Source organism: Mastacembelus armatus, chromosome 24 (genome assembly GCF_900324485.2).
Source record: "Mastacembelus armatus chromosome 24, fMasArm1.2, whole genome shotgun sequence".
NCBI classification, from domain to species: Eukaryota; Metazoa; Chordata; class Actinopteri; order Synbranchiformes; family Mastacembelidae; genus Mastacembelus; species Mastacembelus armatus.
This window is the reverse complement of record NC_046656.1, coordinates 14,437,446-14,451,675: the sequence shown is the minus strand read 5'-3', so window position 1 is coordinate 14,451,675 and position 14,230 is coordinate 14,437,446. Positions and strand designations below refer to the sequence as shown.

Genomic DNA, 14,230 nt, shown 5'->3' with positions numbered 1-14,230 from the left:
GATTAGAAAGATTTAAGGACCAATATCACAATCTCTACTGCACCTACACTGTTGTCCCACATATTTCATTATTACAATCATTATTTATGACTCTTACACCACACTGTCTTTTATTTTAACAAGAGAATCGATACCTTTGTTGTACCGACCCACTGAGACCTTGATCATTACTGCTGTTTGTCATCTGTGTTCTTCGCTACAGTATTTAATGTAACCACTGGTTATTATGATTTGTATTGGCGTGTAATTGCTTTTAGATAAATGACTCACCCTGTGGCTACTGTTTACTCTCAGTCTGCTGGCCACCACCGCTGTTGATGTTGCTTTTGACATCATAATGTGTTTCTCCGCATCATGTTCAACACGCTGTTATTTTGTTGCCCAAAATGCCTTCAGAGTAAACACGAGCAGTCACGCATGGACGCAGGATCACAGACACTGAGAGAGATCAGCAAACACCCCCCGTGGACCACATGAACACACAGCAGACACAGATAGACACACATCCATTATATATGTCTTATCAAAATCATATTTGTATCTGTGTGTGCGTGCACAGCCTTTATTCACATGTTACAAACAATTCTAAGCACAATCATTACTATGTTGCTTACGCCTTTTCTACTTCTGTCACTTGCCTTATCGAGTAAATCACAGTTCAGGATACGTCAAGTTATGCAGATTTACATCACCGCTCAAGTCGACATACGGAAATAAGAATGAAAATACTATCCTTATATGCCGCCGTCAAGTTTTGTTTGCGTACCCCATTTCTCCTTTTGGCGTCACTCAGAGCAGATGTTGCATCACTTGTTTAATGATTCATTCATTTGGTCTGGCTTATGTCAAACATCGACATACGTCGTGCCTTCTGGAACCAATTAATGACGTAAGCTGGGTTATGACTGTTATGTATTACATTACATTTTCTTATTACATTTTGGACGATACTGTATAAATCAAGACTAATAAAGCAATCATGCATACCTAGACATAATCAGTTTATAGAAAAGCTGAAATGAGATGTGTCCTTAAATATGAGGAGGTCAAACACACATCAGTAATATTACATGAGGAGAGAAGAGGAAGGGAATAAATTTGTTTAAAAGTTTATAAAATAGAGGATTTTTAAACTTCAACTTATCATACTAGTGCATTCTTATGGCCACTTAGTTCAACACAAAATATTGAGAAAGACGGAGATAACTGATCTGCTGTAGAGACAGAGTGGGGCTCTTTTCAAGTGGCAGACAATCAATTTCTTGGCTGCTGTAATGCCCACTAACTATAGTCTTTTAATGATTTAATGAAGAATCGCCATTCAAAGGATGACAGATTGTGAAAAAGAAGAGTTTTCCTCAAGATCATAGGTAATTAAGCACTAAAAAAACGTATAGTGCTGCCAGGGCTGTGCCAGACCATTGACTATCTTGTATGCAAGTATAATCAAAATTTGTCTTCTGAGAGCTGAGGTGAGGCTGAGACTCACTCTTTGTCTTGTACCCAGAACCTGAGAGACAGAAGAGAGACGAGCCTCAGCCCAGCAGATCGGACATGCTCCATTAGATAAGGAATGGGGCTGAGAGCACACAGTAACCACAGGAGAATGCAATCTTCCCACATCTCCACTTTCACCTTCCTTTGCTCGTCACCCTCTTTCAGCTGTTCTGTCTCATTTTCTGTCATTCTTCCCTGTGATGTCCTTCCTGCTGTCGGCCTCTTGCCTCTTGCATCTCCTTTATTTTACACTCTTCCTCTGTTTATTCTGTCCTCTGCTCCTTTCTGCTTGTTCATCTCCAGGTCTTTGGCTTTGAGAACACTGAAATAGGAAATAGTGGAACAGGCGAGATGAAAGAGATGAAAGCTCACATTTCATTTTGACTATTATATTTTTCCTATCACTTCCTTCTCCTCTGTGTTCCTAATAGATTGGCCTGGAGGTCTTGCCGACCCTGAGAAGGATGATCGGGTTGAGCAGTAGAAAGAGCTGGGGCTTTGAACATGTCATGCTCTATTACTGGCTTACACTGACACACACACATGCAAGGTCCTTGTGCTGATTTATACATAGACACACACTTCAGTCACTGAGTCAACCACACACATACATGCTGCTCTGTAAGAGAGAGGAGGTAAATGTGTATAGCTTTATGGAAATTGGTATCTGTGAGCTTAGAAGGGCTAAGTGGAAAAACCTGTCTTTTTTTTCTCCTTTTTCTGGGAGACTTACAGAGATAAAAGAGGAAGGCTAAGCCACTTAACCCAACAGAGAGCAACGGATATTGCTGCTATCAAAGAATCAGAGAGGAGAAACATATGAGGCAGCTGTGGTCCGAACAGTCAAAGAAGAGAGTGATGGACTGGAAGTGACAAACAATGGCAAAACTAGATCAGGAGAAAGGGTTTACATGTGAACAAAAGGAGGTTAGCGGAGGTAGACGAATGGTATAGTATGGCATAGCTGTTGCATTAAAATCTGCCTGAAAACAGACGTTTATGCTGCAGTACGCTTAAAGACTTCAAGCAGTGTCAGGGAGGGATGGCTATCTTGCTTTCTCCTTCGTGTATTGATCCATGTCTGTGTTTTTCTCTGCTAAAATGGCCATAATAGTATTTAGTAATCGCACATTCAATTATCTAATAAAAGGCCTTTGTCAGCATCTATCTGATTAAACTCATCAGTCTGCTCTATTAAATTAGCAACTTTTAGATCAAGGACTGGAACAAATGACCAAATGTCTGTGGGCATTTTTAATGACTCTTATCTTTCAGCAACAGTTGGCATTTTGTCTACATTGTTAGGACAGTCTAATCTAGTCTTTTCAAAAGCTTCAAATGTTTCGGAGTGAATTCATATGAAAACAAAGGGCCAGTGTGAGGCTATCTATATTTAAGTAACTTGCTTTTCATAGTAGTCTAAGTACTCATACAATGCATAGGATAAAAGAGGAAGGTTCTAATAATCCACTATAGACCTCATCTTAATCTTTGTGATTAATTAGCACCATCTGCACCTGAACGCACAGGTCGTAAAGGAGAATGAAATAGATTAAAGTGCTGCGCTGGACTTTACCTTATCTCTTCGTAAAGGAAGGACTTTTAAAACTCACAGTTACCTTGTTTTCAGCAATTTTTAATTGTTTGTGTCATCGCCTTCTGCACTTGTTTGGTGGGACTGATTTGTGAATGTGTTGGACTTGTGTCCTGACAATTTGTAGCCTTCTCCTTAAATACAGTATTACTATAGTCAGTCATGTGACTACCTTGTGAAACAGAACAACTTTATTATCCACCACTGGGGGAATTACTGTACAATACGTCTACAATGCATCTGAGTATTACTGCGCTTTCTAACACCTGTTTGGTAACAAGTTCGCCCCATCAGATGAGGAAAGGTATCAGTGTAGGGTTTACTGTGAATGACATCAACACAATCATGAAAAGACGCCACTGTATGGGTGGTAGTTGTACAGTGATGATCAATGCCAGGTTGAGAAAATAATAGGATTTCATGCATAAAATTCCTTTTTAAAAAAAGCACTATTTATAAAATAGCTCTTACTTCCACTAAAATCCATGTAAGTCACTGCAGTTGCTATAACGCAACATTGTGAGATACACATATCCAATACACGTTTTAAGGTAAATCACAACATGGTTCATTTGTGTCAGAAACAATGTTTGAAGAAACGTCTGTATAAATTAATATTTAACTGTCCCTTTCTGTTTCATTACCCATAAAGCAGTCACAGGTTGATTTTTTTCACACATCTGTTGATATTTTACAGCCTGGGGGTATTTTACTTATTTAATGATGTCTGAGACTGGAAGCCATAGACAAGTAGAGCATGTCAGAGAGTATTATTCCTGAGATAACAGTGGATGTTAGGGGCAAAGTAGCAATTAAAATTTCAAGGTGAGTCACTCTGAGGCTCTTTCATGAAGTAACTGCAGGCAGTTGTAAAATTAGATTAAGACAATAATAGTTAAAACAATCTACCTTTACTAAAACATTTCTATTGTTTTGGGGTTTTTTGCTGGAGAAGAATTTTTTATTTTTTTTTATTTTGGCAGGCTGTGATTTGTTTGGATATGAGAAAGTCCCTTTTGTGAAGGTGTCTTGTGTCCCTGTCAGGTGCTTTTCTGGTGTTGAGAGCTGGGGGGATTGTAGTTGGCCTTACAGGCGGCTTTTTTTTTTCCTGGAAGAAGATGAGGGGTGCGGTAATACAGCGTAGAGGAAGAGATAGCAGGGTTTTGAGAGCGGTAAGAAGGATGTTTGGCAGAGCTCTGAGAGTAGCTGTTGTTGTGATGTTATCTCGTTGGCGCCACAGCACAGGGCACATGGTGATAAGAGTTTGCTGCGTTGGTACGGCCACACACGAACACAGACCTGGACACAAACATCCCCACAAAGTCACGATCATTCAGGTGACAAAATGCACACACAGAGAGCCAAGGTCACAGTTATTCAAGGCTACAAGATCGATGCTATACGAATTGTGGTACTGGCTCCTTTTCTCAACAAGCCCAGGCCATATTCTGATTTGCTGTTGCTGAAAACTACTAAAACGAAAAGCACAGTAAAGACCTGCTTTGACATAAACGGCCATGTCTTATCACTCATGGGGCAGCTGGGATTTGCTTGGAAAAACAGCTTTTTTTTTCTTAACTTGAAAGCTGTACATGTGTTTGATATTTACCTCTCATGATCCCTGTGAAAAGTGCTTCCCCGTGTGACGCTCTGATAATGTGAGTGTGTTGAGTATGTGTTGTCATCTGTCTGAACTGGAAGAATACCCAGTGGCTGGATGACAGACAAAGAGGCTGATTCCAACAAAGGGAATTGCTTGTTACTACTATTGTTGCTGTTGTCACAACCCTCTGTGCCTTCGCCTGTGTCTCTTTGGAGCCAGTAAATTTTTGAAGGGCAGTGTTTGGAAGAACACTACTGTCATAAATTGAAAATTTTATTGTAATAGACAAGTAACACAGTTACATTGGCATACAGCTGCAGCTTCAGTTCACTGACCTTGGATTCAGCGGATGACAAAATGATAATTTGATCACAAGGTCCATTTAGTAGGTGTTTTGGAGGTTTCATTCATATTGCATCATCCTCATCATAAACTTAGTTGATGATGAAAATGAGGGTTAAGGTCGGGTCACTCACTGACTACGGTGTATAATGTAAAAATCATCAATGTGAAGTGCAGAACAGACCCAAAGGAGGTGAGGATTTAGGCTGTAGCAGCAGTTTGTGTATCCATCATCATTACGCAGCTTGACTGCTTGCAAATGCAATGTTAATATCAGACCCCTGTACATTTGAGGTCCGGATTTGCAGGAAAGAATAGTTTGTAACTCTACAACATTGATATTAGAATATTTCACTGCAATTATATGCATTTAAATATTTGCAAATAAACAACTACTTCACACTCAGTTCTTTCCCTTCTAAGGCCTAGTTTCAGCTACCATCAATTCTGAGTGCAAAACAAAAAAATGAAGAACCCAAGAAGTTGGTCTGTACCGTTAGCTGTCCTCGCAGATTAGTTCCTCACCCTCTTTTTCTTATCTCTTCTCCCCATACAGACCCCTTTTCCTCTTCCTCAATCACCTCTCATTTGGTTTCTATCTCTCAAGGTCCCCCCAACCACCCACCCACACACACACAGACACACACACACACACACACGCACACACACACACACACACACACACACACACACACACATCTAAGCTACCTGCCGATTATGTTTCCTCCATGTGAGCCGGGAGGAAATCATTGGAACGGAGCAAACCATTTATTAGAGGGGGTGATTTGATTTGTGTTCAGCAGGATGCTCCATTTCAGCGCGAGAGTACATTTATCTGCAGGAGGCTGTGTGAAATTGTCATTGCAGTGGCCTAAACGTAACTTTTACACCAACTTACTCCCAGAAATGAGCGTCTATATTTTGAAAGTAGAACAAAGACTAAATATATAGTCTGTACATCAGGCCTGTGAGCTAACTGTTACTCCACCACCTCTATTCTTTCCCTTCTCTTTTTATCTCTACAGGAAGGTACTGTATATACATCTCCCAGAGAACCCAACATGTTGTCATCTGCAGCAGAGTCAATGTTGTGTGCACCACTAAAAGACTGAATTTTTGGCATCTCATTTTCGCTGCACTCATCTGTTTGATAAGTCTGATAAGTGTGAAACTTTATGAAAGCGAGTCGTCCCATCTAATCAAGTTGCCTCGCAGCGCCTTGCACTGTATCGCCTCCTCACAAAGCAATCACACACTCCGATAGGCAATGAAGTCCCCTGGGGTCACGCTTATATTAAAACAAGAATAAATGTGCTGTTACATGCCATGCTCACTCGCTCTATCTGGTTTTATCGCCTACTGTGACTATTCCACTTGAGGTTAAGAAAAACATCCATCTCTCTGCTGTAGGGCCTTGTGTGTCTGTGTGTGTGTGTTGTAATTTATCTATCGCTGTGTATGAGGATGAGCAGGATTGCTAGCCGGCTCTGTGAGGGTAATTCCTATGGGGTTATAGCGTGCAGCAGCTGATTTTATTCTTCAGATCGTTTAGTTAATTTCACACCGACCCAGAGGAAATGCCTTGTTTGACCCCATAGTCTTGCCTTCAATTACTTCCCTGTTCTCTATGCTCACACTTCCGCTGGCACTCCTACCATAGCCGCTCTCTCTCACCACTTGCTTTTCTTTTTAATAAGGGAAGAGTGAGCAAGGGAGGTGTTTTGTCATGCAGCAGTCACCTAATTAGCCGTTGAGAGTGTTGTTTATCTCGCTCATAAGCTGAGCATAAACATCTGCTTATGTTCTTTACTCGTGTGCATGTCTGAGAGTAAGTCAATTTCAAGTGCCTCTTTCATAATATAATGAAAGTCTGATTTAAGTAAAACTCATTGATTAGTAGATCTTTCTGTGGGGGGAATCTGAATGTAACACCTGGTTTTAAGTTACACCAGGTTCATTTGGAGTTCATTAGCACAGACGAGATCAGGAGACAAGAGTCAAAAATGCACGTATCTGCAGAGGAAATGCATTAATTACCCCTTTCTCCCCGATTCTGATCCGTTTTACTGAGATAGCTTTATCTGTATCATAGCATTGGAAAATCTTTACTGTCTTTTAGGATCATCATAGGGTTAAATTTAATGACTGTTTTCTAATAAGGAAATGCAGAACATCATTTACCACCATCTGGTGCCTCTTTAACCATTGCTCTGTGGTTCTCCTGCAGGCACTACGGTCAGAACTGAAGGACCGTGAACACTTGGTGATCAGTACTTTGGACCAGGCCAGGATGTTTCTTGCTGACCAGCCCATAGAGGGACCAGGAGAGCCACGCAAGACCCTGCAGCCAAAGACTGGTACATTTTGCATCATTTTGCATCAGAGAGTAGCTAAGTGATCTTAGACTCAGTGTTTTTGGATATTTCTGTTCCTTTATTGAATAGATTTCAGTAGATAGTTATTGGAGGTACTGGAGCTACTACAAAGCTTCTTGAGTGGCTTGATCCAAGGTCACCAGCAAGTCCTTGCAGATTCTTTTCGAAACAGTTTGCACTACAAAATAACAAATTCTTATTCAATGCGTTCTGTACCAGAGAACACTTCCACATTCACATTAAACCTGTCTGGTTTAACACTAAACCATGGGACGTATTTGCCCTAGTTTAGAGGGTAAGTGCCCTTGAAGCACCATTCACTAAAATCTGACCTGGTGGTAATTCCAATATATAATAGAGCCCCCATGAATCAAATATGCATGGGCTCATTCAGCAGTCCCTCTCTGTCTCAGGGAAGTCTTGTTTAAGTCAGCACATTTCCCTTCAAACTAAAACCCAACTGTGTAAATAATTAAACCAGCCCATGGGGCTGTGCAGGGGTGTGGTGAGACTTCAGAGCACAGACTGATAGGCTTTTTGTCTGTGATCTTGGATGCGACTATCAAAGCGTTGTCTCATTGTATAGATAGATAAAATGCTGATTTAAGATCAGAGGCTGGGCTTGTTGTTTAATCAGATTTCTTAGACTCACGCTGTGATTAAGTCTTAATTCTATTTATTCTACATTCTCTCTTTTTGTATTTTGTCTGCATCACAAAACTGTATTGTTCTTTAATCTTTATTAATGTTTTATTGTTTATTCTTCATCACAAAAGACAGAAAACATCACACCGAGTTGTGCAACAGGTGAAGATGGTAATTCAGTCATTACCCTGGGGATGAGACCTTAAAACTCATAAAAGCTGCTCATATGTCTTTGTAGTTAAAATGGATAGCTGGGGAGCAGTTTCCTCTTTTGCCTACTCCTTCCTTTCCTTTTTGTCTGCACTGTGCAATATGTCACAATTATCCCATCCTCTCACCTTTCCTGCTTTCATCATTCACTAGATCCTTTTTTCTGTCTCTTGGTCACGGTCATCGTGCCTCAACCATCCTCACAGCCACCCTCACTGTAATTGGAAGTTCTTTTCTTTTTTTGCCTAACCTAAAATCAAACAAAAAGCACAGAATCAATGGAAAATACTGTGCATGAAGAAAGAAACAGTCCTAAAATGGCTTATTCAGTATTTCACGCTATATAATAAAAATAACAGCTTAGAATAAAAGAGCAGAACATATTTCTGTACCCTGTATTGGTATTTTAAAAATGTAACTTTATTAAAATGACACTAGACGGTTATTATACAGTCTAGCTTTAATTATAAAACCTGACTATGAGATATTTGGGGAAAATTAGATGACTTGCTGGCTGAGTAAGAGAATCAGACAGACATTAAATGACTTTTCAGGTTTTCCTATCCTTCTGTTTTGTTTGTATTGTTTGTTGAGGTTTTTGAAATAAATGTGGGCAAGGTACCAGGAGTCTAATGAGTTGCACTTTCTAACCTTTTTCCAACATACCACGTAGGGAAATGGAAACTGAAAAACTATCTGTCAACAACATAACCTCTCCCTTAACCTGTCTCTTTCTCTCTTCCTCCAGACCTCACCCCGGAGGAGAAGGCCCGAGGGTTGGCCCGGGCAATCCGCAAGCAGACAGGCGAGGTGAGGGAGCGGTGGGAGCGTCTGAAAGGACACATGGGTGGATGGCAGAGTCAGGTGGAACGAGCCCTGGAGCGACTCCAGGAGCTGCAGAGCTCCATGGACCAGCTCGACCTGCGGCTGACTCGGGCAGAGGACGCCAAAGCCACCTGGCAGCCTGTGGGGGATCTGCTGATTGACTCCCTGCAGGACCACATCGACAAGACCATGGTGAGTCTGAGATAGCACTGTGTAGAAAGACTACAGCATTAAATCAGGTGTTAACACACCCCACCTCTCTGTGTTTTAATGAACTTCAGTTTCCTTCAGTAAATCACATATTTTCTTTAACCTTTAAATATTATAAACTGCAGATCAGTGTGAATTATTGTCATAAATTACTGATGTAACTGCAGTTTGATCCAATAAATATATTAGCTCAAACCACATATTTATGAAATAAACACATGAAATATTTTGAGTGAGACTGTGGAAGCACACACAATTTCCCCACTCCTCTTTGACTCTTCACAGCAAAACAGCGTTTAATTTGTTGATGTACTCAGCTTGATGGTTCTGCCTTATTCGTTTGCATTTCCTAATAAACCAGTAAACAATGACTGAAGGGGTGACAGTGAATAAATAGGAGAACAGGGGAGAAAATGAAAATGGTTAAATCATGATTCACAGATTGCATAAAGAAAGGCAAATGTTGCAGTAATGTGGCTGTCTGTTACAACACCTAAGATCCTAATGATCATCTCCCTGCGGTATGGACAGTCTGGCCTTAATATCCACTATCTAATTATATCCTTTAATATCCATGTCATGTAGGGACCTACTTTGGATAAAACAGTCTATTAAAAGATTATGTTACAACCATGGAAAGACTCGTCTGCAGAGATACACACACAGTATATTTAAGAGTCTGTAGAGAGTTTACATGCAAATTAAAACGCAACACGTTGAAAACTTTATGCATCTCTAGTTGGAGATTAAGAGGGCAGCAAGAAAAAAGATGTGCAACAATTTAAAAGGTGATATTCATTGTGACGGGATCTCAGTCTTCATGAAGTCAGACAAGCCTTATAAGTGTAATAGCATTACAATATCAGCCTTTTACACTGCATCAACATAAAACCTTGTGTCCAGGCCTTCAGAGAGGAGGTCGCCCCATTACGTCATGATGTGCGAATCGTCAATGAGCTTTCTGCAGAGCTGACACCACTGGACATCCAGCTGTCCTCCACCGCCTCCAGACAACTGGACCAGCTCAACATGAGGTGGAAGCTACTACAGGTAGTTCTGATCCTCCGGAGTCGTCTGCAAATGTTCGAGCGTGTTTTTCCCGTGTACATTTTTGTTTCCGTGCCCTGTTTTCTTCTTTCAGCATTTTGTCTGAACTTGCCTAAATGAATGTTGTCTTCAGTATGTCTTGCTCCTGTTTCTTTCCGTTTCATTATTTCCTCCCTGCTTGCCTGTGCATGTTTTTTTTTTTTTTTTTTAATGTTTCTCTGTTTCTCCCTCAGTTGCCAGGTGTCCCCTTACCTATGTACCTGTTTGATTTGAACACAGCTATGTGCTCAGTGCGACACTTTGTCACTACACATCAGTGGACACTTTTCTCACAACACAACAGTCACAGTCTTGGCTCTCTACATGCTTGAATGTCTGATCTGTTGTGGGGACTCGCTGAATGTTTTTTTTTTTTTTTAAATATGTTTTTTTTTTTTAACAGTAGAGCATTTCTCAGCCCTAGAGGGAAACTCATAGAGAAATCTTTTTAAAAGTCATTAGAAGGGAAGGGATGGTGGTAGTGTAATGGAAAAATGATTTTTACTTGTATTCGTAGATTTACTTGTAATGTATAAATTTAAATTAGCAAGTTGTGAGAAACTCTTCCAGACACAATCCTGCCATCAGAAAAGCTCCGTTTTCTTATTTCCTCACTTTTTTACACTGTACTCTTGGAGATACAGGAAATATCAGTGCTGCTTTCTCCTCCCCCTTCATGTGTTCTTGACTCACATGGGTCAGCTGTGATGGCTTCAGTTTGAAGGACACTATGGAGCTACAAACAGACACTGACTGGAAACTCTTTCTGAAGTTTCCCCTTCTATGCAGTCACGCAGCACCATTGCTGTGGATTATTGAGCTGTGATTGTGGGCAGTATGCAGTAGTGTGGGCAGGAAAAAAGCAGGAAATGGAGTTCTGTACTGATGAAAAATGAAATCTTGGAAAGAAACTTTTATGTTATTCATTTTTACGTGCGAGACTGCTGCAAAGTGAAACTGGGTAGCTGGGCTTATTTGTAGCCTTGTGATATTTCGCATGTCCTGTCACAGACACCCACTTAATAGCCCTTTTGCCTGGAGAATGACCTTAAACTGCACACTTTGTCTCTCCATTGTGCATTTCTTTTCTTTTTTTGTACTTCTCTAAGTCTGCAGGAAGGTGACAGCTTCACAAATAAGCCCAGTCTGCCTGTGTAGTTTGATGATTTGGTTTTTTTACTATACAGACAGCTCCCATCTTCCTCTCAGTGGGACAGTGACTATAATAGCCATTAGCACCAGAAAGACACGGAACTGTCTGTCTTTCTGTGCCTATTTCTAGGAGCCATCTGGGAGAAGTTGTGATCAGGCTGCCATAATGGTGTGTGCGTGTGTGCGTGTGTGCGTGCGTGCGTGCGTGTGTGCCTTAGTATTACAGACTGCTAATATCGACTGGTAAAACACACCAACCGCACTGGGCACAGGTGCAGTGCCTGAGAGGTCAATACCCTAGAATGCAGCAGGGAATGTGTGTGATTGATAACGTAAAGCTGTGGGAACTTTTACCTTTTTACAACAACATTATTATTATTAACCAAATCTAACCACTTGTTTTTGAAATACAGTTGTGAAATAATAAAACTAATATAGGGTATATAGGAAAAAAAAAACTACTTTAACTGACTTCACTGACTGACCCCTACATACATTGATGATATGACAATAGTTACCATATCAGTGAATTGCTATACAGTTGCAAAATACTTACAGAAGTGTATATTTTCTATTCACTGTAAATTCATTGCTGATATGATACACTATTTATTTATAGCTTTGTAAGAGATGCCTTCCCTGAGCTTGGGATTTTATAGTAAATCCACCTGTAACTTAATTGCACTGAAATTGGATTCATCCCAACCATGACGCCAGCTCCAGCCACTGTAAAACTCTGTCATTGTGAGTACAACTTTCAGGCCCACAGCTGACTGTCTTTCCCCCGCGTGTCTGTCTGATCACCGTGCAGGTGGCAGTTGAGGACAGACTGAAGCTGCTTCAAGAAGCCCACCGAGATTTCGGCCCCTCTTCCCAGCATTTCCTCTCCAGTGAGTACAGAGCCAATTTCCTCTCTCAGAAATTTCGAAAATGTTTGTTTCCACTCAGTTACACTGTTTCACGTCCCACACTGTTATCTTGAGCCGCGTGCTTCACGGCGATGCATGCTCCGTGGATACGAGTGGTTGCGTGTGCATACTCATACTCCCACAGTCTGCAGACGAGGCACTTTACTCTTGAATAATTCAGGGTTTAATTACAGCTCTCCACTTATTCCTTCTCTTTCTCCTACTTTTGAGTGGTCATTAGCAGAGAGAGGAACAAAGGGAGCTGGACTCAAAGCCAGACAGAAAAGACAAATGCAGGAGCGTGAACATTAAACAACCCAACCGGTCTCTCGCTCATTGTTTTCTGTAATCATACAGCCATTCATGTTTTTCTGCTCCACGTGATTTGCTTTGTTGGCTGTCAGAGACAAAATGGACAGTGTGCTCTGAATTTACTAAGTAAGCCCTGCGAGATTTGAGCAAGTGCACCGGACAAAACACCACTCTGTCTCTGCTTTCATCTTCCTGGCACTATGACACTATCTACTCCATCACACATTCGCTTCTCATTACACTAGTAGCTTAATATTCCCTCAGGGATCAATAAAGTTCTGCGTTCTTATCTCGCCCTATCCATCTCATATATCTCCCAATCTCGTTTGGTCTCTTTCTGTTACTGTCTTTTCATCTCTCTGTTTGAGCATAGGGCTGTGTCAGGGAGGCCGGAAAGTGGGAGGTTGATAAATCAAACAACATTTCTTCTGTGTATTGCTCTTGAGAGCCTCACAAGTCTTATATTTGGTTGGTTTTAACACAGTATCAGTTTGTCATTTTAAAGACTTCCTTGATCTGTCAGTATTTATTGTATGATTTTGTACCCACCAAGATCAACATAAACCTGGGCCCATGGCACCTTTACTCAACAGATTATTTTCATTTAATTTTCCTCACATGCCCCTTTGTCTCATTTGTGCATTGATATTTTGATTTTAACTGCTTGACCTCTTGTCACTCTCTCTCTCTCTCTCTGTCTGTAGCGTCGGTACAGCTCCCCTGGCAGCGTGCAGTTTCTCAGAATAAGGTTCCATATTACATCAAGTAAGTGGCAAGAAATGTTTTTGGTTCTTTTTTGGTCATATTTGTGTCTGTATATTTGTGGTGCATGTGTGTGTATGCATGTGTGCGAGGGTGTTGGTGTTTGTCTGGGATTACTCTACACTGGAAAGACATTCAGGGCAGAACAAGATATCGTCTGTTAAAGTGCTGTTTTTAACGTCCATCTTTTTTTTTTTTTTGTAATTGGTGTCAATCGTTGATTTCTAACCCCTCAAGAAGGGTGACCCAAATGTGAGCAGTTTGGTGCTGATGGAGTTGGATTTGTGTGGTTGATGGTGCATTTCAAAAAAGTCTAGAGTAGCTCATTATCTCAAGCATCGATCTGTGGGGAATGTAATTGTTAAGTATTTTCAACCTTTTCACTTCAAAGCTCTGACCTCACGTGACCTCTCACATATATCACGTATATACCGTGCACGTACATTGTATATTTTACTCCAATTAGGAAATTCTTTCTGCCGTTTTGCTCCTCTGCGTAGATTAAAATTCAAGCCGTCTCACCTGCACATTTCTCATTCAGTTCAACATTAGCAGCTGCTTTTGAATAGATAATAGATAAATCCCTGGATGAATCCCAAGACAGCTTCCAACACAGTGCTAGTAGTGACTATTACAACTTTAACTTGAGTTTTTGCCTCCCATCCTAATTTTTGCCACATCAAAGAGAAGATTTGTGTTGGGAGCAACA

The 14,230-nt window shown here is 40.8% G+C and overlaps 1 protein-coding gene across 6 annotated transcripts in view; it reads left to right on the top strand.

The window, feature by feature from the left end:
- The window catches only part of utrn (utrophin), a 148,154-nt gene that overhangs the window by 92,254 nt on the left and 41,670 nt on the right, over window positions 1–14,230 (top strand). For all 6 annotated transcript variants that reach the window (XM_026318701.2, XM_026318702.1, XM_026318704.1 and 3 more), the window contains 5 exons: window positions 7,264–7,393; window positions 9,015–9,283; window positions 10,205–10,351; window positions 12,351–12,429; window positions 13,464–13,524. In XM_026318701.2, coding sequence (XP_026174486.1) covers window positions 7,264–7,393; window positions 9,015–9,283; window positions 10,205–10,351; window positions 12,351–12,429; window positions 13,464–13,524 — 686 coding nt within the window. The remainder of the gene's footprint in view (window positions 1–7,263; window positions 7,394–9,014; window positions 9,284–10,204; window positions 10,352–12,350; window positions 12,430–13,463; window positions 13,525–14,230) is intronic.